General features: G+C 50.2%; 1 protein-coding gene and 1 non-coding gene across 6 annotated transcripts in view; both read left to right on the top strand.

Moving 5' to 3' along the window:
• Positions 1–22,038, top strand: part of ESRRB (estrogen related receptor beta) — a 179,096-nt gene that overhangs the window by 128,863 nt on the left and 28,195 nt on the right. For all 5 annotated transcript variants that reach the window (XM_066276290.1, XM_066276291.1, XM_066276288.1 and 2 more), the window contains exon 3: positions 12,559–12,675. In XM_066276290.1, coding sequence (XP_066132387.1) covers positions 12,559–12,675 — 117 coding nt within the window. The remainder of the gene's footprint in view (positions 1–12,558; positions 12,676–22,038) is intronic.
• TRNAI-GAU (transfer RNA isoleucine (anticodon GAU)) lies at positions 20,230–20,305 on the top strand. Its single transcript has one exon. It is a non-coding gene; the product is annotated as a tRNA-Ile (tRNA).

Raw genomic sequence — 22,038 nt, 5'->3', positions numbered from 1 at the left:
CCTCAGGCGCTAGACTGGCTCTGGTCGCAACAGAGTGACGCCCCGGATGGGCAGAGCATCGCCCCCTGGTGGGCGTGCCGGGTGGATCCTGGTCGGGCGCATGAGGGAGTCTGTCTGACTGCCTTCCCGTTTCCAGCTTCAGAAAAATACAAAAAAAAAAATAATAATTATATATCTCCCCTCAAACTCCAGCTTCCAATACCCCCCTTTCCTTCCTCCCCTCAGTTCCTGACCCACCTCATGAGTCCCTACTTATGTGCCTACTCTGTCCCCCTGCCCATGGCCTCAACTGCTTCTGGACTCAGGGTGAGTCCCAGCTCCATAGCTCTTGCCCTCAATTTCTTCCTCAGTTTCAGCTCCTTTAACATCCAATGACATTTCTACTCGGGTGTCCCAGAAGCACCCCCAAACGCAACAAATCCTGAACAGAAGCTACGTCTCTGCCATCAAATGTTCCTCCTTGGATTTCCGATTTGGTGCCTGTATCACCCCTCCAGTGTTTGAGCCAGGAATGGGTCTTTTTCTTTAACTTTGCTTCCTGCCTCAGTGCCCCCTCCATTCCAACCCAACAGCTTCTCTTCATGCCCCCCCCCCTCCTGTCCAGGCCACCGCTGACTGCGACAGTTTTGGGAACAGTGTCTCAGCTGCCAGGCTCACCCCTTCCCAGTCTGTTTCTCCAGTGCTGCCAGAGAGGCCTTTCTGAACACACATCTGAACAACGTCCTTTTCTACATTCTTGTGGGTAGAATTCGAAGCTCCAGTATCCAACCGAGGATGTCTTCTGGGACTGCCCTCAGGGGGCCCTTGCGGCCTCCTCTTGGGCCCCTCGCCCTGGCTGGCTGAAGGTCAGCCTGGCAGCTCTCTTTTCTAGTTCCCAGAACTGTCCCATGCTTTCCATTTCTAGAGTTTGTACAGTCTTCTCTTTGCTCCCTGTCCCAACCTTCAGTCCCTACTTTTGTCCATTAGCTCTCGTTAGCTGGCATTTCCTCCAGGAAGCCTTCTTGGACTTCCTCCTCTCATTTGACATGTATAGTGCCCCAGTTTGTAATATAAACTTTTAGGGGTCCTCATAAAATAGTCAAGTGCCTACTTGTAACAATATATTAATTTTTGTTGTATTGCATATTTTAAGTTACATTATGTAAGACAATGTATGTTTTGAAAAACTTTTTCTGTACTTTGAGCCATACTGGTTTCCAGACCATCAAACCAGTTCTTTCTCTTTGTATCAGTTTACAGTCATGATTTTCCACAGCGTGTCAGGTCTGTGCTGTTTTTGACACTTACCAGTTGTTATTGTGAGGTCATATTCTCAGGAATAACTGAATCTGCATGAAATTTCTTTGCCCCCTTTGTTATCGATTCACCTGGGCGACTAGCATCAACACCACACATGGTGTCACTCTCAAATGGTAGTTGTTCGAGATAGTGATTGACATAAGACCTCTAATATGAGACCTTATAAAGACTCAAAGCAATTTCTTTTTTCTCTTTTTCTTATTTATTTATTTATTTTTCTTCTTTTCCAAATGAGAGGAGGGGAGATAGAGAGACAGACTCCTGCATGTGCCCAATTGGGATCCACCCAGCAACCCCTATCTGGGGCTGATGCTCTGCCTATCTGGAGCCATGCTCACAACTGAGCTCTTTTTAGCACATGAGGCGAAAGCTCCATGGAGCCATCCTCAGCACCCTGGGCCAATGCGTTTGAGCCAAGTGAGCCATGGCTGCGGGCAGGGAGGAGAGAGAGAGAGAGAGAGAGGAGAAGAGAGAGAGAGAGAGAGAGGAGGGATAGGGGAAGGGGTGGAGAAGCAGATGGTCTCTTTCCCTGTGTGCCCTGACCGGAAATCAAACCCGGGACATCCACACACCAGGTTGATGTTCTACCACTGAGCCAAGCAGCCAGGGCCCGCTATTTCTTTTTCTAAAGGACAATGTGTGGGGAAAGCTCTCGCCTTACATTTGAGCTTATGGAGGAGAGGTTCAGTCCCAGCCATTGTTCCTGGAGCTGAAAATGGAGCAGTGACTCCTACCTTGGTGGGCTCGTCTTCTAGCCAGGAAGGCAGACAATAAATACAGTAACAAACAAGGAAGCACAAAGACAGACTGAGACAGGTTTTGGGGGGGAGAAAAATCAAAGAAACTAATGGTGATTGAGGGACAGGGTCTAACGTTGCCGGAGGTTTAGGGTGGGCTGTGCTAAAAAGGTGACTTCCGAGGCAAAGTGACCTACGGGAAAGAATCCCAGGGCCCGCACGGCAGGCAGAGGAATAGCAGCACATTTCAGGACCAGGAGGAAGGCCAGGGCGCTGGCCAGAGGGAGGGAGGGCGCAGTGGAAGGAGCCTAGAGGGGCTGGCCAGGTCGCGGGGCTGGGGTGAGTGCCACATCTGGATTCCCTCCCAGGTGGAATAAAAGCTGTTGATGAAGAAATGAACACATGCTGCATGGCCCCCAGGTGTGCAGAGGGTGAAGCCACCCTGTACCCCTTCCTTCAGTTCCCAGGGCCTGTGGCCGACTTTGCAGGTCACTGGGAGACACCTCAGCAGTTCTGGGATCTGTGGCCTAAGACGAGGAGGAGCAAGTGAGAAAGAGGCCTGGCACCATGCTCCTCTGTTCACCTGGGGCCCAGCTGCAGGCTTGGAAGGAAAGTCTCCGAGGAGAGGGGCAGAAGGATGATTGATGGGTTATTCTGCCTTGGATCACCTCCAGGCCTTTTGTCCTTCAGAATAAGGCAGGAGGGCCCCAGGGGGCACAACGGGGGGGGGGGGGTGTGGAGACAAAGCCAGCAGTGAGTGAAAGTTGGCAGTGGGGTACCACTCGCCAGCCGGTTGACCTTGTGCAAGGATTTGGTCCTTTGGCCTCAGTTTCCTCATCCATACAAAGAGTCGAGAAACTCACAGACTGCTGTCTGGAGGGCTCTGGAGGAACAAGAGGCAGAACCAATCACAATTCCTCTTTTCAGAGACTCCACTGGGTGAGACACAGGTTGGGTGGGGCAGGAGGGCTTCCCGGAGGGAGGGCCACTTGAGCAGACGTGGAAGCCCAACGTGTGTGGCAGAAGGGGCAGCAGGGGCAGGGCCCAGGGGAGGTGACCGTGTTTGGCGAAGGGAAGGGGGCTCCACGGGGAGGGATGGGCTGAGGAAACCGCGTGGGGCTGGACGGCAGAGCCTTCACGGGCCTGCGCAAGGAGGGTGTGGAGTGACAGATCAGTGTGAGGGCTGCTTCGCCCGGCTGGGAATCCCAACTGTACAGCTTCTTAGTTGTGTCAACTTGGGCAAGACCCTTAGTTTCTCTGGTTCTTAATTTTCTCATCAAGAAAATGGGACTAATGAGGCGGATAAATAGCTCCTGCTCCTAGAATGTTATTGCAGAGATTAAATGAGGCCTCCTTATAAAGTGTTTAGCTTAGTGTCTGGCATGTGATAACCATTACATAAATAGTCGTTGTTTTTGTTTTCTTATGCTTGGCAACAGGAAGCTGCAGAATATTTTTGAGCAGGAATGAACAAGATCTCCTTTTTTAAAATTAAAAAAAAAAAAATTATTGATTGATTTTAGAGAAAGAGGAAGAGAGAGAGAGAGAGAGAGAGAGAAACATTGATCTGTTCCTGTATGTGCCCTGACTGGGGATCAAACACACAATGTTGGCGTATTGGGACAATGCTCTAAATCTAACCAATCGAGCTATCCGGCCAGGGAATGGTAGGGAAGATGGCCTGGCTTTGGCTGAGCTTAGGGGCAGGTAGACCAGTTAGGAAGCAATGTAAACAGTTCAGTGAAGAGATCTAGTTAACAGCTCATTCAGAGACATCCAAACCAGGACAGCGGCAAGAGGGTGAAGGAGAGGTTGTGATGGAGAAACTTCTGAAAGCGGAGTCAGGATAAAAGGAATACTGACTGGGTATGAGGGTCGATGACTAACCTCGGCTGCTGGGGAGGCAGCAAGGCCACTGGAGAAAGCCGAGAGAGAAGGGTTTTGCTGGTGAAGGGGCGCAGGCAGGGAGGAGGGGGTGGGATAAGGGGTAAATCTGGGCACATATTAAGTCTGAGCAGTTCACGGGACTTACCCTGGGGAGTTGGAAATCGGGGCCTAGAGCCCAAGAATGGAGTCTGAGTGGGGTTTGGGTCTAATGAGATCTTTGGGGGTAGTGGTTCTCAAAGCATGGTCCCCAGGCCCACAGCGCAGCCTTCACTTGGGACCTTGTTGGAAATGCAAATTTCTGGCCCCACCTCAGACCTGCTGAGTCTGAGACTGGGGGGCAGGGCCCAGTGACTTGATTTAACATCCCCTCCTGGAGAGCTAGTTCCTGGGAAAACTGTTCAGAAGAAGAGGGGAGTGGGGTGGGGGTGTGGTGGGTGGAGGGACTCTGTGAAGGGAAGGGGTGGGGGGAGTCAGAGCTTTGAAGGAGACTGGGAAGTACCAGGTTTCATTGGTTCTAAGATACACATTTTCTCCACGTAACATCTCCGGGTCAGCTGTGTGCCAGTTACTGTCCGCGAGGTGACAGCTGGATGTGGTTGTCACTGCCTTCACATGCCCACTAAAGCTTGCAGAAAGGGGCCAGTGACCTGGAAGGACACCCTGTGACAACAATGGACGTGCTTAAGAAGTACAGCTCCCTTGTTCACAGAGAGGATGATTCTATAGGGAAACACAGAAGCAGTGACTTTGATCAAAAATGATTCAGAAGAGTCCCACTCTGAGAATATTTCTTCCCATTTTCTCTTTCCTGTTTGCACTGGGATGATACATGATCAAATCTGTATCTAAGTAAATCTTTTTTTTTTTTTCAGAGACAGAGAGTCAGAGAGAGGGATAGACAGGGACAGACAGACAAGAATGGAGAGATGAGAAGCATCAATCATTAGTTTTTCATTGCGCATTGCGACACCTTAGTTGTTCATTGATTGCCTTCTCATATGTACCTTGACCGCGGGCCTTCAGCAGACTGAGTAACCCCTTGCTCGAGCCAGCGACCTTGGGTCCAAGCTGGTGAGCTTTGCTCAAACCATGTGAGCCCGCGCTCAAGCTGGTGACCTTGGGGTCTCGAACTTGGGTCCTTGGCATCCTAGTCCAACGCTCTATCCGCTGCACCACCGCCTGGTCAGGCTCTAAGTAAATCTTAAAGAGCTCTTTTAATAAGAGAGATGAAAATGCTGGTGACAAGGAAGCACAGTCCTAGATTGATTGGCAGCTCAGCTTTTCTCCTTTCTTTCTTAGTGGTAGCTAAAATAATGCTGCAGTCTTACCATCCAAAGCATCTTGGATTCGATATGGTAAATATAGAGATGGTCAGAGATGTTGCAAGCCCCTGCAGAGAGAAGGGGAATGGAGTCTAACAGAGGAGTGGGTTTTAAGAAGTGAGAGAGGTGTCAATGGCTTCAGGAAGAACCAGGGCAGGGAGGACCAAGGGGAAGTGATTGCATTTGACAACTGGGAGGTCACTTTTGAACTCGAGGACTCTGTGGGTGGGAGTTCTGGCTTTCAATTCATTTGCTTCAATCAACAGGAATTTTCAGGGACCAGGCACTGGACTTGAGATGTATAAAAGGAAAGACCTAATGACCTTTATCTCCAATAAGCACACGGTTCGGGAGGGAGGGCACCACGTGAAACATTGATTAGAACACACTAAGCTAGTTGCTTTCAGTGTGTGTCAGGAGGTGGGGTGGGAATGGATGATGGATGGAGCTTGTAGGGACAAACCCAAAGGAGCGTGTAGCCCTACCTGGGACAGAAGGGAAGAGCAGTCACCGAGAAGACCATGTGAGCCCCGAGGCTGCAAACACGTAGTGGAGTTTGCCAGGAGGAGTTTCAGGTAGAGGGAGGGAGGAGGGCTGGGAGGCCCAATCGGTATCCTGGAACTTGTTAACTAGGGGCCAATATAGGGGGAAAATTAGGGTGGTTGGGTCAGAGGGGCCAGTTCACAAAAGGCCTGGTAGGCTTTGCCCTGGAGGTTAGGTTTCATTCTTTATACAAAGAGTAGCAGTTGGACAATTTCTTAAACTTCTAAGTTAATGTTTCATTTTTGTCAAAATAATATGTGCATGTAAATTTTAAAAGTTAAACGGAAGTGTAAATTGTATTATGAAAAATAACTGTCCCTGGCCCTATCCGTTCTCTTCCCTCCCGCCAAGACCCAGAGTTAGCCGTTTAAAAAAATCTTTCTTTGAGCATTTATCTTCTTAGCGCTTAATATGATTTTACAGCTATACTTGACATTATCTTTTGATTTCCTGTTATGGAAGATGAAGAATTAGCTCTGATTGCACAACCCATCCCACACACACACACCCTTCTCCCATTGTATGAATATGGTTTAATCACGTTTGGTTAAATCTGTGTGCATACTGCCATTCCTCCTTGACTTTCCTCCTGGGTTGGGTCCCCTGTTCTCTGTATCCCACCTCTTTCGGGCCCCTCCCTGTTTGGGGAAAAGCCCATGTTGGAAAGGTGCAGGGGAGGTACAATGGTGGTGTCTCAGATGGTGGAAAGATCTTTAGTCAGTTCTTTAGCCTGCACGTTAGAGTCCTACCTTGGCTTGGTAGAAAATTCTGGTTGAAAATAATTCCCACCCAGGATCTGGATATTATTGTTGCTTTGTCTTCCAGCCTCTAGTGCTTTGTGTCAAGCAATTTGATTCACTCACTTGGACAATATATGTGGAGGCCTCGCTCCTTTCTAGGGATGGTTCTAGGTGCCAGGAAACAGCAGAGAACAGAACAGAGCAGACAAGAAAGATATATAAACTAAGTCAGGGGAAGAGTGCTCAGGAGAGAACAAACGGCAGCGAGTGTGTGCACATGGTGTGTGCGCGTGTGTGCGTGCGTGTGCACATGGTGTGTGTGTGCACGTGCACGTGTGTGTGTGCGTGCACATGGTGTGTGTGCGTGTGCACATGGTGTGTGTGTGTGCGCATGCACATGGTGTGTGTGTGTGCACATGGTGTGTGTGTGTGCACATGGTGTGTGTGTGTGCATGCACATGGTGTGTGTGCGTGTGCACATGGTGTGTGTGTGTACGCACGTGCACATGGTGTGTGTGTGTGTGCATGCACATGGTGTGTGTGTGCGCACATGCACATGGTGTGTGTGTGTGCACATGGTGTGTGTGTGCGCGTGCACATGGTGTGTGTGTGTGCGCGTGCACATGGTGTGTGTGTGTACACATGGTGTGTGTGTGTGCGTGCACATGGTGTGTGTGTGTGCTCGCGTGCACATGGTGTGTGTGTACACATGGTGTGTGTGTGTGCGCATGCACATGGTGTGTGTGTGTACACATGGTGTGTGTGTGCGCGCGCGCACGCACATGGTGTGTGTGTGCGCACGCGCACACACCAGGAGTTTTCTCCCTTGTAGTTTGCAGTACGGTAGCCAATCTTACTCTTCACCCTTTGTATTTAATTTTAACTTGTTTTTTACTCCCTCTGAAAATATTTAGGATCTTCTGTTTTGTCCTTCGTAATTGAAATTTTATGATAGAAATCTGTGCTGTGTGCTTTAGGTCCTTTTATTATTAATTATTAATTTTACATTTTTGTTTTGATATGATTGTAGATGCCCATGGAATTGTAAGAAGCAATATAGAGAGATCCGATTCATGTAGATTCCATACGTGCTCCCCTCCCCATCTCATGTCACAATAGCACGCTATCACAGCCCAAACATTGGCATTGATCATACATGCTCCTGTGTGTGTGTGTGTGTTTCTATGCAGTTTTATCACTTTGTAGCTTCCTGTGACCACCACAGTCCAGATACACACAGGTCTATAACCCAGGACTCCCTCCCCCTCACCCCTTCCCCTTCCCCAACTCCTGGCCGCTAATTTGACCTCAGCCTCTATAATCTTGTCCAGGCCTTTTTTCATTCACTCTCCTGGGCTCTCAGCAGGCCTTTTGGTCCAGAAATTCATATTCTTTAGGTCTTAAAATGTTTCATCCCATCCCTCCTCCCTCCTCCCCTCTCTCCCTTTGTCATAATTTCCTCTCCACCATTTTCTCTTCCAGAGAATCCTGATGGTTTGATACAAAGCTTCCAGGATCAATCTTCTAACTCTTACATCTTCTTCTAGCCCGTTGTCCATCTCTTTGATTTTTGGTCTATTCTAGAGTACGTAGTTCCTTGGGCAATTCTTCTGCCTTTCTCGTGGCTTTTGCACCTTTGAGTTCGTGACCCCTGCTTTGTACTTTTCTCTGCACTGCACGTTGCTCTTGTTTCCTAAACACGGTAGCTTTTTCCTTCTCAGGTCAGCAGTATCCTAATGACTGCTTTTGGAGGCTTATTTCTGCTTCCTGGTTTGTCCTGGTTTCCTCCCACGTGCTTTTCCCTTCTTTATTTTGATTAATCTTTCATATTGAAGGCTTTTCATAAATGTATTTGTAATCCTTAATGGTCTTAAATGCAAATAGGTATAAAACACAGAAGGAGCGTTCCCTTGGCTTATCTTTACCTGACGGGCTTTTCTCTGATGCTGTTCATTCTCCCAGAAAAGTACCCTACAGATTCCCACCTTCAGGTTGGGAAGGGGAGGGATGTGCATCTCGCTGCTAGAATGCTGGGAGTGGGCTTGGGGTGGGCTGGGCAGTCTCACTGTTCAGTGTGCAGTGTTCATTCATCCTCATTTCAGCCTCAACTTCCCTTCTGCCCTCCGCTGGGGTCCCTGGAGTCCAGGCTTCACTTGCGTACATTCTCTAGGGACTAGGTCGATTTTCCCTGTGCCAGTTGTGGGGAGACCCTTGGCAGCAACATGGAGTGGCAGCTATGCCTCCTAAAGCACAGACTTCCAGCAAGTTCTGTTTCCAGCCCCCTACCTCACTCCATCGCCTGAGTCTTGAGTTTTCAACACCTGAGGCTCTCTGAGTTTCTGCAGGACAAAGGGCTTAGTTCAGGGGTAGTCAACTTTTTTATACCTACCGCCCACTTTTGTATCTCTGTTAGTAGTAAAATTTTCTAACCACCCACCGGTTCCACAGTAATGGTGATTTATAAAGTAGGGAAGTGACTTTACTTTATAAAATTTATAAAGCAGAGTGACAGCAAGTTAAAGCATATAATAATAATTACTTAGCAAGTACTTTATGTCGGATTTTTGCTAAGTTTGGCAGAATAAATCTTTATAAAACAACTTACTATAGTTAAATCTATCTTTTTATTTATACTTTGGTTGCTCTGCTACCGTCCACCATGAAAGCTGGAACGCCCCTTAGTGGGTGGTGGGGACCAGGTTGACTACCACGGGCTTAGTTATTATCAGGATGCCCTTCTTTAGTGACTTCGGTTTCTACTTTCTTCATTCTTCTGTGACAGTTCCCACTCCTGTACTGCGCTTTCATGGGCTTTGGGGAAGGCCTGCCCGCAGACATAGGTGTTCAGGGTGCTGCAGTGAGCCAGAGGCCCGTCGAGGGGTTTGGCACAGGAGAGTTGCTAACGTCCCCACAGAGGCAGCGAGGAAGGGGAAAGGACACAGAGGAGGCTAGCACATTAGAGGGGAGGTAGGAGATGCTGAGCGTTGAAACTAGCTGAGGCAGGAGGCGTAGGAGGAGGAAGTATCGGGGAAGTGGGAAGAAAAGCATCCAGGATGCCACCTCCGTGCCTGACCTAGGTCGTGGGGTGGCCAGCAGCCCCTCGGCTGAGACAAGGAACACAGTGAGAGGAGCAGGCTGGGTGAGGGTGGGTTCAGTTTGAGGAAGCGTGAGGAACGCAAGAGACACGACCAGCAGGTAGATGGATATATGGGTGTGAAGAACAGGCAGTGAGTCCGGCTACCCACCTTGCCGATTCCGTGATAGCTGGCGCCAGAGGTAGAGATGAGATCAGCCAGCTAGTGGGGGAGGGGAGGGAGGAAGGGAGCGGAGGGCAGTGGACCCCACAGAGATGAAAGGGATAGTCCTCCAGGAGTGAGATAAAGAAGGGAATCCAATCAAGTGACTACCAGCCCAGCCTGTTCACACCAGCAGCTTAAAATGGTGGCCGTTCAGGCTCTGATGTCAGCCAGCAGCCCCATCCCTGAGCCCCAAGAGAGGACGCTGCTCCCTGCAGTTGTTCAAGGTCAGTGAGCTGCTGGGGATGCCCCCGGGCACTCCTTCCCCAGGGCACAGGACCAAAGAGAGCTGATGGTGGGATTTCCCTCTGCCTCAAGTTCACACAGAAATCCAGGCCAGCCTGGGCATTCCTCCTCCCTCCCACAGGTGCACACGACATCAGCTCTGAGGTCTAGCTGTAGACGGCCCATCTGAATGTCCTCAAGTGTCAGAATGGGTGGCCAGCTTCAGGTGTAACACCTAGAAAAGACTGGCCCAGGAGTCTCCTGGCTGCATGCGCCCTGGTAGGCCTGCCTGGGTGTAAAAACAGGCACTGGAACCTTGGTCGCTTGTTTGCCAGCGCCTGCATGTCACAGCCCTTACGCGCTTTCTGTCACCGAATCCACACATTGTTTTTTTGAGATGGAGACGTACCGAGCCCATTTAACAGATGAGGAAACTGGGGCCCAGAGGGGCTAGGTGCTTTGCCTGAAATAGAGTCTGCATACGTCTCTACAGTACTGGGCACACTGCCAGGTTAGAGCCCTGAATTTATGCTGGCCATTGACCATGACCCTGTCCTGTCACAGCCCATACCCACACCTGAGCTTGATGGTGGTGATTTTGTGTGTGTGTGTGTGTGTGTGTGTGTGTGAGAGAGAGAGAGAGAGAGAGAGAGAGAGAGAGACGGACAGACAGCTGCCTCTCCCTGCTCCCAAGCTCTCTTAGCCCTCAAGAGACCACAGGGATTCTGATGAATTAATCTCATCACTTTATCGAGGAGGCACTTACAGAAATTACAAGGCACCAGCCTGGCTTTGCTGGCAGTCAGCCGCTGGGGCCATAAAACAAATTGAAAGGAACAAAAATAAATAAATAAAATTAGAACCCCCCCCCCCCCCCACACACACACAAAGGGTCAAGAACATGGCTGAGTTCTTGTTGTTAACGCTCGTGCTCTTGTCCTGGGAGCACACCAGTGTCAAATCAGCAGACACTTGTTGACCCTCTGTCGGAACAATAGCCCTGGGGAACCTGGGACCCATCCCCCTTCCAGGGGTGGCCACTGTCTGTGCAGCTGAGACCAGGGAACGTGACAAGTTAGCGGTGTGTGTGTGTGTGGCATCCTGAGGCAGCAGAGTTACTGTGCCGGCTAAACACGGGCCACGCCGGGCCCTGGGAGCTCACCACAGTGGTTCTGAGCAGAGACGGAACCGCCCGCCTGGGTTCACGTTCTGTTCTGCCGCCTCCTGGACTCCGCCTCCTGGACTCCGCCCACCTTGCTCGTCTGTAGGACGGAGAGAAAGATGATTCCCTCCAGGGTTGTAAATGAAAGGTTCCATGTATGGAAAGCAAACCTGTAGCTGCTTCATAGTAAGCACTGGGTAGTGTTAGCTCTCAGTGTGCACTGAGCACCTACTGTGTGCCAGGCACTTGAATTGCAGAGATGAGCTGGTCTGGAAGGAGACAGATGGTTGTAACGCAGGTGATGGGATGGAGAAGGAACACCCAGCTAAGTGGGACCTGGGGATGCAGGCAGGCCAGGCAGGGAGGTACAGCGAGCAGAGTGGGCTTGTCGGGAGCAGTCGGAGCAAAGGCCCGGACTCCTGATCTAGGAACTGATAGTCACGTAGAGCAACGGAGATGTTGAAGCTGCAGATGGGGTGGAGGGAAGATGCCACAGAGCTTCTAAGCCAGGACAGACTTGGGAAAATTAGTTTATGTGTGGGTTTTCCTCCTTTCTGTTTATCTTTTAAATTTTACCATGCTTATATGAATGTTGAAATTATTTCCTAAGAAACCACAGGCCAGAGTGACCTAGGAAGTAGTTAGGGTTAGGTATCAGAGGACAGGGACACACAGAATCTTTATCCCTTCTCTTCGTGTCCCCTCCCGTCCTCAAGCCCAGGTTGACCTGTAGCCCCCCTTCCTGCAGGAAATGGGATGGAAAAGTTGGGGGCCAGCTGGGCTTCAGAGAGAGAGAGACGGGGTGGGGGGGATCTCTAAGGTACCCTGAGCAAACCAACCTCTGGGAGCTTGTTTCCTCACCAGTACACAAGGCGGATAAGAGCCACTGAGCCATCTCGAGTGCCCAGGATGTAGTTAGCCGCTGTGCCATTGGGACTCAATAGTTTTGTTACTTCTAAGCTCTTTATCAGTCGTGGAGCCTGGCTCGTGCGTGTTCTCAGAAAAGCCAAGAGTAAATGGTTCCCATATGCCACCTGGGGAGACTAGGGTACACTGAAATCTGAGGACAGCCCCTCAGTGAGTTTTGATGTCCCAGCCCAGTGGTTGACTGTTCTTCAAAGCTGCGGCTGCCCGGCCCATCCAGATCTCAGGAATTTGGATCTGTATTTAAGAGACTTGGAAACATTGTAACAGCACCTCAGAGCACCTACGATGAGAACCCCTGCCCTCTGGGACCCTCAGCATGGGTGGTAATATAGGTCTGCTGGTTCATCCCCATCCAGCCTTTGGCCAGCGGGGTGGGGGCTCAAGATGGTACCTGGCAACCCTGTCTGTGTCTGGTTACAGGGAACATCGAGTACAGCTGCCCGGCCACCAACGAGTGTGAGATCACGAAACGGAGGCGTAAGTCCTGCCAGGCCTGCCGCTTCATGAAATGCCTCAAAGTGGGGATGCTGAAGGAAGGTAAGGGCCCCACACGTCCGCCGAGGCTTCACCCGGGGGTCCTGGGCGAGGCCTTCTCCCCGGGAGTCTCAGAGCCCCGGGAGGATGCCCACGTGCTGTGGACTTCCTCAGGCCAGCGCACTGCACAGGGCCCTGTGGGCTCCCCGAACCCCAGGAGTCCCTCCGTGCGTCCCAGGTTGAGACCCTGCCCCTGGAGTGTCCGTCCTTCCTCTCTCAGCCCCCTGGGAGCAGGTTCGCAGCCCCCGGCTCCGTCCAGCTCCCCACTCCTAAAGGAGACACGGGGCATCAGGAAGGCAGGAGTTGGACGTTCTCCATTCAGGACCCCACGTGGGCCCTAGGGAGGAGGCTTGGCACTCAGCAGAGGTCCTCCTTCTGGGGCAGCCGCCCCCACCCTGCGAGAGACAGGCTTGAGATACCCTTTCACCTCTCAGGAGCCCATGGCGGGTGGGGGTGCACAGATCAAAGACAGTAAGAATGACGTATAATGCACTCTTCACCTGCAAATGACAGCCTCTGCTTCCGGCAGGGGCCTAGGACGTGGCTCTCACCCGAGGATGTGACGTGGTTCTCATTATTTGGATAGTGCTGTTCTAGGTCTCTCCTCATCTTCCTTGGTGATCAGCTCCGGTTGATGGCTCTTGTAGGGGGCATCTTTTTGGGGGAATGGGTTGTGTGTGTTTCCCCCCTTCCCTAGTTTTGCAGGAGAGCTGGCAGAAATTCTTACCGCTCCTCTTTTATGATTCTGGGCCCTGGATCCTTGCAGAAGTGGGAGGAGGCAGGAAGCGAGGTGTGGGCTGGGGAGGGGCTGGGGGAGAAAAGGAGGGGCAGGACTGGAGTGCAGCTGCCCACACCCACCAGGAGGACCCCTCCCACCCTCCTCTCCAGGCACCCTCTGGGGAAGAGGACCCAAACTTAAGATGCTTTGTCAGTTAGGGACTTGTATCTTCTTGTACTGTGGAAATCGGAGGTCCCCCCTCTCTTTTCCATGTCAGACAGGTGCCCCCTCTTCACCTCAGCTCAGTCCGTTGTCTATACCTATAAAACGTAGGTTCTTGAAACGGTCCCTCATCCACCCGTGTCCACATAGCACATGGCTTTGTAACTGCATTTCTCCGTAGTCATTTCCGTTAACCCCTCTGCGATAGAGAGGACCAGCCAGTTGCTCACTGGGGAGCAAGTGGAGAAACGGCCCTCGTCCTGGATTAAAAATGGGCCGCATTGGCCCTGCGGAGAGCCAGGCTTTATGCTGGTTCACTGACTGCTCAATTTTGATCTTACCCTGCGGTGTGGCCCAAGTGAGTGTCTGAACTGGGCCCCTGACTCCTACGCCAGGCTCTTTCTGCTCTTCCAGAGCCTCCTGGGGTTCACAGATGAGGAAACTGAGGCACAGAGGCCCTCAGAAGCATGCTTTAGTGCTGGCCTCTTGACTTCCCCCTCTGTATGTGTTGGGAATCAATCTAAGGGCATCTAAGCTGCAGGGAGGTTCCTTGCTCTTACATCTGTGAGGATGGGGGCTGCCACCTCGTTCTGGGAAACTGGCTATGAGGACACTGGGTCAGGCTGGGCGCCAGCTGTCCAATGACCTTTCCTGTTTGGAGCATGTGGCCTCTCTGCTTACGGGTCTGTGGTTGAAAATCATTGCAGCACTTGGGGCTCTGAGAGCAGAGGAGGCTGCATTGCCCTCAATGTGCTCCTGAATTTAAGGTGAAGCTGAGTTCTGGAGGGATTGGGAATGATGACTCTCCCACTCCAAGTCACACAGCTGCTTTGAGAGGAGCGGGACCCAGAGCCTGGAGCGCCCCAGGGTCTGCCCCCCATAGATAGGTTAGAAATGAGAGAAGCTCAAATCACAGTCTACCTGCCCCCCATAGATAGGTTAGAAATGAGAGAAGCTCAAATCACAGTCTACCTCCCCCCCCAGGACTGTAAGCTGAAAAACAGGAGGGAGAGGGAAAGATGAAAAAGTGGGGACTCCCACTCAAAACCCTTATACCATCTTGCAACACCAAAGAGTCTCTTTAGGGACTGCCCAGAGCTGGGAAGAGAGTGGGGGTACTTCCTGGTGGCCTCCCAGGTAGGGAATGACAAGGAGGATCCTCATGGTAGCGAAGCAGGTGGCTGAGTGCACAGTGGTCAGCAGCAGCAGCCGAGGGACCCAGCCAGCCAATTAAGAGAAGTGAGGTGGAGGCCTGACCTGTGGTGGCGCAGTGGATAAAGCGTCGACCTGGAAATGCTGAGGTCGCCAGTTCGAAACCCTGGACTTGCCTGGTCAAGGCACAAATGGGAGTTGATGCTTCCAGCTCCTCCCCCTTCTCTCTCTCTGTTTCTCCTCTGTCTCTCCCTCTCCTCTCTAAAATGAATAAATAAATAAAAAATAGTTAAAAAAGAAGTGAGGTGAATGCTATGTGTCCATGGACGACAGGGAGGGGGCGCTAGAGGACGCAGTCCTGAGAGAAAGGCTGCCTCGGGTGGGGCGGCATGCAGGGTGGGCACCCACCTTGACCAATCCCTGCTGTTAATAACCCTGTGGTTGGCCCAGGACATACACAGGACACAGAACAGAGCACAGGACATCTTCTAATAGGCTGGCATCCGGGGGTACCCAAGGCTGTTTGCAGGAGAGGGCAAGTGTGCAGCAGTACACCTCCTGGGCCCAGCCCGGAGAGGCCCTTTCAGGAGCTCCGCCTGGAGGAGGAAGGGGCCGCCACCATGTCCCCCCCGCCCCCCGCCATGTCCCCAGCGCTGGCACTTCTAAATCCGAAGGGGGAAAGATGCCACAAAGGCTCCCGGAATGGACAAAGCAGAGCGCCTCCACTTAGTTTCCGTCCCGCAGCGCGGAGCTTCTGTGAGATCCTGGGATCTGGAGCTCCGCGGGGACCGGCCCCCTCAGGAGGCGCGTGCCTCATTGAGGAGCCTGGGTCCCTGCCAGGCCAGGGCTCTTGGCAGCTGCCCTGGCTCCTGCTTTTGTTTGGGTGTCTCCCCCCCATCATGTGCAGGAGCCCAGGCCCCCGGGACCAGCACAGGTTCCCTGCCTCCTCTGTCTTCCCTCTGGCTCTCACCTGACTCGGAAAGGCAAACCCCAGCCTTCCCCGGGGCTGGGGCCCTGGGTCCTGGGAAGAGGAGACTCCGCATGCCAGCCTCCCCTCCTCCCCATCACTTACCCCTCCGAACTCTGTTTCCCCTCCTCCAAGCAGCAGCTCCGGAGGCCTTTCATGGCTTTCCCTTTCTTACATAGAATAACCCCAGAGACCACAGCATGATTTGGGGGATCGAGAAACTACTGGGGAAGAGCTCGGGCCTGGCTCCCATTGGCTCAGCCCCTACCCAGAGGATGCTGTTGGCTCTGGAATCAATGACGGTGGAATATGGGGGACGTCCAGAGCTCTGTCTTGCTTTAAGCAAACCCAGTATATGAAAATCTGTATTGGGGGGGGTGATTCTCTATATAAAGAATTGAATACAAAAACTGTACCAGGTTAGGAGTCGGTGCCTGTGTCCTCGGGCTCTGCAGTGTTCTTGCTGTGTGCATCCTTCTCACTGACGCCCCTGGGCCTCCGTTCCTTCACCTGTAGAGCAAGGGTTGTAATCTGCTCTCATCAGCAGGTCAAGGTGGGGACCACACGCGACAATTCCTTGGTGAAATCCACTGTGGAATTGCTTTCAGATGTCAGCCTTCTGGGAATGTTGTGATAGTATTTGATTCAAAGATAGTCCCGTTTGCATTCAACTGTTCAGCTGCCCGCCTGCTGTCTGGATTCATAGGTGGGAATCTTAGAGGTGGTATCTGTCTTGGGTTGGGCCCCTTTCTGGGGTCTAAAACCAGGATGAGAGGTTTCCCTAGGAACTGGTGGAGAAGCTCTCCCCCCGTAGGTGGGCTTCGCAGCCTGGCTAGAGTGTGGTCTGGCAGCCTCTGAGCTAGTAGAACCTGGAAAAACATGTGCTGCATTTCAGAGGGGTCCCCCAAGTCTTTAGTATAGCTCTGGGGTTTTAGCAACTCTCCTTAGACGGCTCATCCCTGCAAACTTCTCACCTCACTTAACCTCCCTCAAGCCACCAGCTTCCCGATCCCACTCCATTTCCTCCTCCACTCAGCCCCTGCCTGCCTTTCCCCAAGTGTTTTCTAAAAGATATTTGATTTCAGTGAAAGCCAGGCTGACATTCATGCAATATGCTTTCACTGTCTTTGTGCTTGTTGGGAAGGCGGAGGGCTCCTCCGGGGATTCTGGGTAATTGGGTTAGTGGCCAGCTCATGTCAGGAAATTAAAAGGAGGCCCCGATCAAGTTCCCACTGCATGGGATTTAATGGCTTTGTATTTATAGAGTGTTCTGCCTCTAACCCATGCCAGAAATACCACTTTTCTGGCCCTCTGAATGAAGAAAGAGAATGAGAGATGGCTTATCTTTAAATATTCTTTTTCTTTTTCCAAAATACATTAGTGTTCCGAAACAAACCAACTCTCCTGCGCTTCAGAGAATAGCTTTGAACGACAGCCCAAGAACTCTGATGTATGTTTATATCCCCCAGACCACTTTCCATCCTACATGCGCACATAGATGCACACACGCGTCTAATGGCTCACGAGATCATCCTCTGTGGCCTGAAACCTCTGGACCACTCGGGCACAATGACCTGATGACCTCTGGCGAGGAGAACGTTGATTGAAAGAAGTGTGGAAAATGATCTTATCTGTGCTTGTCCTTATCACTGCTCACTCAGGGCTTCCAGTGTTTCAAAGGATCGGGTAACAGGATTTGTGATCATACAGACCCAGGAAAACCTCAGCATCACCACTTATCAGCTCCTTGTGTGATCTATTGAAGCCTCTTCAAGCCTCCCCTTTCCTCCTCTGTAAAATGGGAAGAATAACAGTGGCCATTTGCATCTTGTTCCCACATGATAGGGAAAGCCCCTAGAGTTGAACCACAAAGTAGGATGCTGGTCATTGATTTGAGATAGATACTCTTCATCATGTTATAAATGATGTTACTCAGAATCACTTTTCAATGTCCTTGCCACCAATAAGTGGGCTTCACAGGAAAATGCTTCACATTTTCCTGAAAAAAAAAAAAAAAAAAAAAAAAAAGTCAAGTGGGGAATTTCTTACCCATCTGCTATTGAATCCACAAACCTACCTGCTTATTTTCTGCAGTCGACCCAGTTAGATATAGCGCTGCTCCTATCAAAAGCCAGTCTACTCACCTGCACTCTGAATGGCTCTTCTTAATCAAGGACGTCACCCTTAGAGTACCATCTCTGCTTCCAGCATCATCAAACTCTTCCCCGCTACTGGCGCATTCCATCGGCACTAACATGCTTTTGTTCTCCCGTTACAAAAACAAAATTAAGATGCACAACGCTATTTTGACTCTTTTCTCCTGTCAGCTACTGAGGCCCTACTCGGCTCCCTTTCTCAACAAAACTTCCCCCAAAGAGTTGATAACACTTACCATATCCACTTCCTTACCTCATCCACTTTTTAAAGATTGATTGATTTTTTAGAGCGACAGAGAGGAAGGGTAAAGAGAGAAGTATTCATTTGCTGTTTCACTTAGTTGTGCGTTCATTGGTTGCTTCCCATGTGTGCCTTGACGGGGGATCAAACCTACAAGCTTGGCATTTAGGAAATGATGTTCTACTGACTGAGCTGACTGGCCAGGGCCCCCATCCATTTAAAAAAAAAACAACACCTTTCTTAAAAAGGAAACATTAAGTAGATACAGAAAAATATTTATAGTACTGCATATTATATTAGCTAGGGTAAGGCTAAGCTATTGAACAGAGAGAGATAACTTTCCTCCCTCAAAACAAAACAAAAGCCTCCAGAAGCTTAAGCAAAATAAAAGTTTAGTTTTCTCTCATCTCTCATGTAACAGTCCAACAGTCAAAGGTATTCTGGGATTGACTGGCAGCTTGACCATCCTTAGCAAGTGGCTTCCATTTGTGGACCCAGCCTTCCATCTCCTAGTAAGAAGGAAGAAAAGACTATGCCAGATCATTAGAAGGGCGGGACCCAGAAGTAGCACTGGCCCTTCTATTCACAATCCATTGGTGGAACCTGGTCGCACAGCCATACTGCTTTGCAAAGAATTCTGGGAATTGTAGTCATTAGCTGGTATACCGTGTGCCCAGTTAAAATTCTTGATATGGAAAATGGAATAATATATTTCAGAGGACGAGCATTGTTACTTGCCAAAAATATATTTGAAGTATGAGAAATACTGATTCCTTCTATCCAGTGTAAAAAAAAAGAAAGAAAATCACCTTTACATTTGAGATTCCCTCTGTGTTCTTCCTCATTTTCGTTACCTCAGATGTAACCATTATCCTGATTTTGCATTATTTTCCCTTGACTTTCTTTAGTGTTATAACGCTTTTGTTTTGTTTTTGTTGTTGTTTTTTTATATAGATAGAAAGGGATAGATAGGGACAGACAGACAGGAACAGAGAGAGATGAGAAGCATCAATTCTTTGTCGTGGCTCCTTAGTTGTTCATTGATTGCTTTCTCCTATGTACCTTGACCTGGGGCCTTCAGCGGACCGAGTGACCCCTTGCTCAAGCCAGCGACCTTGGGTCCAAGCTAGTGAGTTTTGCTCAAACCAGATGAGTCTGTGCTCAAGCTGGCGACCTCAGGATCTCGAACCTGGGTCCTCCGCATCCCAGTCCGATGCTCTATCCACTGCTCCACTGCCTGGTCAGGCACTAATGTTATAATGTATTTGTATGTCTAATGATTGCTTTTTAGTTTTAAATGAAATTATACTATGCATATTCTTCTGCATCTTGATATTTTAGTCATTGTTTCTGAGGGAAGACTTCTGTTTGCACAGTGCTGTGACTTATTTATTTTCATTTCTGGATTATGGAAGTCAACCAGATAGTAAATATTTTAGGCTTTGTGGGCCAAAAGGTCTCTGTCTTAACTACCTAACCCTGCCGTTGTAATGTGAAAGCAGCCGCAGACAACAAGTAGTAAATGAAGGAGCAAGGTGGCGTTCTGTAAACAGGCAGAGGGCTGGGTTTGCTCACAGACTGTCGTTATGAACTCCTGCTATACAGTATCATTGCACGAGTTTAACAGAGATCGCTTGCCCTTTCTACTGCTGATGGCCATTTGGGCTCAGGTTTTGCTGTTACCCACAGCGCTGGGCATGTGTTCCTTGTTGCACATACTATATGTAAGAGCATACAGGCTTGGATGTAGAAGTGCCACACATGTACATCTTCAGCTTTAAGAGATGATGTTACACTATTTTTTATTTTATTGTATTGATTTATCACTTGTGTTTGAATGTTCTGACCCGTAATCTTAGACCTCCAGCTCCAACTCCTTCCCTGCATTTCTGACTCCAGTTTCTAACTGCCCTACTGGCATCTTCACTCGGGTCCCTTACAAGGCATCACAGACTCTGCCAACTTACCTTCATCTCTGTGCCCATGACCCTGGTCCAGGGCAGCAGCAACAGCTTCCAAACTGGACTTCTGATGTCACCCTTGGTCCTATTCACCTAACTCCCACAGCAGCTAGAGTGGTCTTTTAAAACACGAATATGAGGCCCTGGCCGGTTGGCTCAGCGGTAGAGCGACGGCCTGATGTGCGGGGGACCCGGGTTCGATTCTCGGCCAGGGCACATAGGAGAAGCGCCCATTTGCTTCTCCACCCCCACCCCCTCCTTCCTCTCTGTCTCTCTCTTCCCCTCCCGCAGCCAAGGCTCCATTGGAGCGGGGATGGCCCGGGCACTGGGGATGGCTCCTTGGCCTCTGCCCTAGGCGCTAGAGTGGCTCTGGTGGTGGCAGAGCAACGCCCCGGAGGGGCAGAGCATCGCCCCTGGTGGGCGTGCCGGGTGGATCCCGGTCGGGCGCATGCGGGAGTCTGTCTCTCCCCGTTTCCAGCTTCAGAAAAATACAAAAAAATAATAATAATAAAAACAAAACAAAAAAAATGAATATCATTCTGTCGCTTTGCTTTGCATTATTTAGGGACAACATTCTATTGCACTTAGAATAAAAGGTGAACACTTTGGTCTTTAAGACCTTGTGTGATCAAGCTTCTCCCACCTCTTCAGTGCCGTCTTGCACTGTTCCTTTCCTGCCCCTCTCCCCTGCTCACTGTTGCAGCCTCACCAGCTCGCTTTTGATTCTCCAGCATGACAGATCTTAGGAGGCACAGGCTGTTTCCTCTGCCTGGAATGCTGTCCCCATGGCTGGCTCCTCACCCTCCAGCCTCGGTTTAAATGTCCTCTCAGGAAAGCCTTTCTTCTCACTTCATTACTTTCTATTGTAGTCCATTGTGTCTGTCTTTCCTTGAAATTCTCCCAGTCTGAAATGGTCTTACTTATTCTTTTGTGTATTTGTCGATTTGTTCATTATGACAGCCTCTCACACAATTGTTTTTGATTTAGGAACTTGCATGTCTCTGAAAATCATAAAACATAGGCAAGTACTGACATGTAACATGTTATTGACAATTTAGGAGCTTCATGGAACCCCTGAAGCTGGATTGAGACCTGTTGTTGCAGAATCAGACTTTTAGAGATAGAAAGGACCTGTGGAACCATTTAGACTCCAGAATGGCAAAGTGCCTTTAGTGGGACTGTCGTCTATGGGGTGGAGAGTTGCTGCCGAGAGTACACAGTTGAAAACTTTCTTAGGCAGCATCTGGGATCAGTAAGTCAAGATTTTCATGATCGATTAGTAATGTCTGCCACAGACTGGGAGATGGAGAGCAGTGACTTCTAACTGCCGATAGCAACTTGCCATGTCTGATCTGGTGCATCTGAGTTTAAGCGATTTGCCCAAGATCACACACTTAGTAAGTAACAAAACTGGTGGAATCCAGTCTCCAGGGTTATGCAAGACTGCCTTCTAAGAAACCCATTTCAACTCAGCGGCTTGGACAGTAGCAAAGCCCATAGTCCTTCCGCAAAGAGGGAAAAAGAGGAAGGGAGAGCAAGGGGAGGCTGGGCTGAAATGATTTTTCCTTAGAGGCTGTATAGTTTTGGGGACTTCTTGGCAGCTGGGCATGCAGCCATAGCACAAGCTTGCCAAAATGTCCTTGGGGATACGGTCCCCTGGGTGAGAAGGATCACCAAGATAGAGCAGCATGAGATGGACACGTCTCTAATAGGAAAGAGGGTCCATCCCTCAGCACTGTGTTACCCACCCTGGTGCCATTGGCACAAGCCCTGGAATATTAGGCAGCATGCGTGTTTCTCTGCCTCTGGGCTTTCATTGAGTCTGGTGTGAGGCACTCTTCACCATGATAACATGGCACCAGGGTAAGAGGCAGCCCCAAAGAGCTGTCCTTTCTGAGGTTGTAAAGTGAGCTTACCTGTCACCCAGAAATCCCTGCAGGATAAGTGGC

The sequence above is a fragment of the Saccopteryx bilineata genome, chromosome 4 (genome assembly GCF_036850765.1).
Source record: "Saccopteryx bilineata isolate mSacBil1 chromosome 4, mSacBil1_pri_phased_curated, whole genome shotgun sequence".
NCBI lineage: Eukaryota > Metazoa > Chordata > Mammalia > Chiroptera > Emballonuridae > Saccopteryx > Saccopteryx bilineata.
The sequence above is the reverse complement of the archived record's forward strand: the minus strand, read 5'-3'. Positions and strand labels throughout refer to the sequence as shown.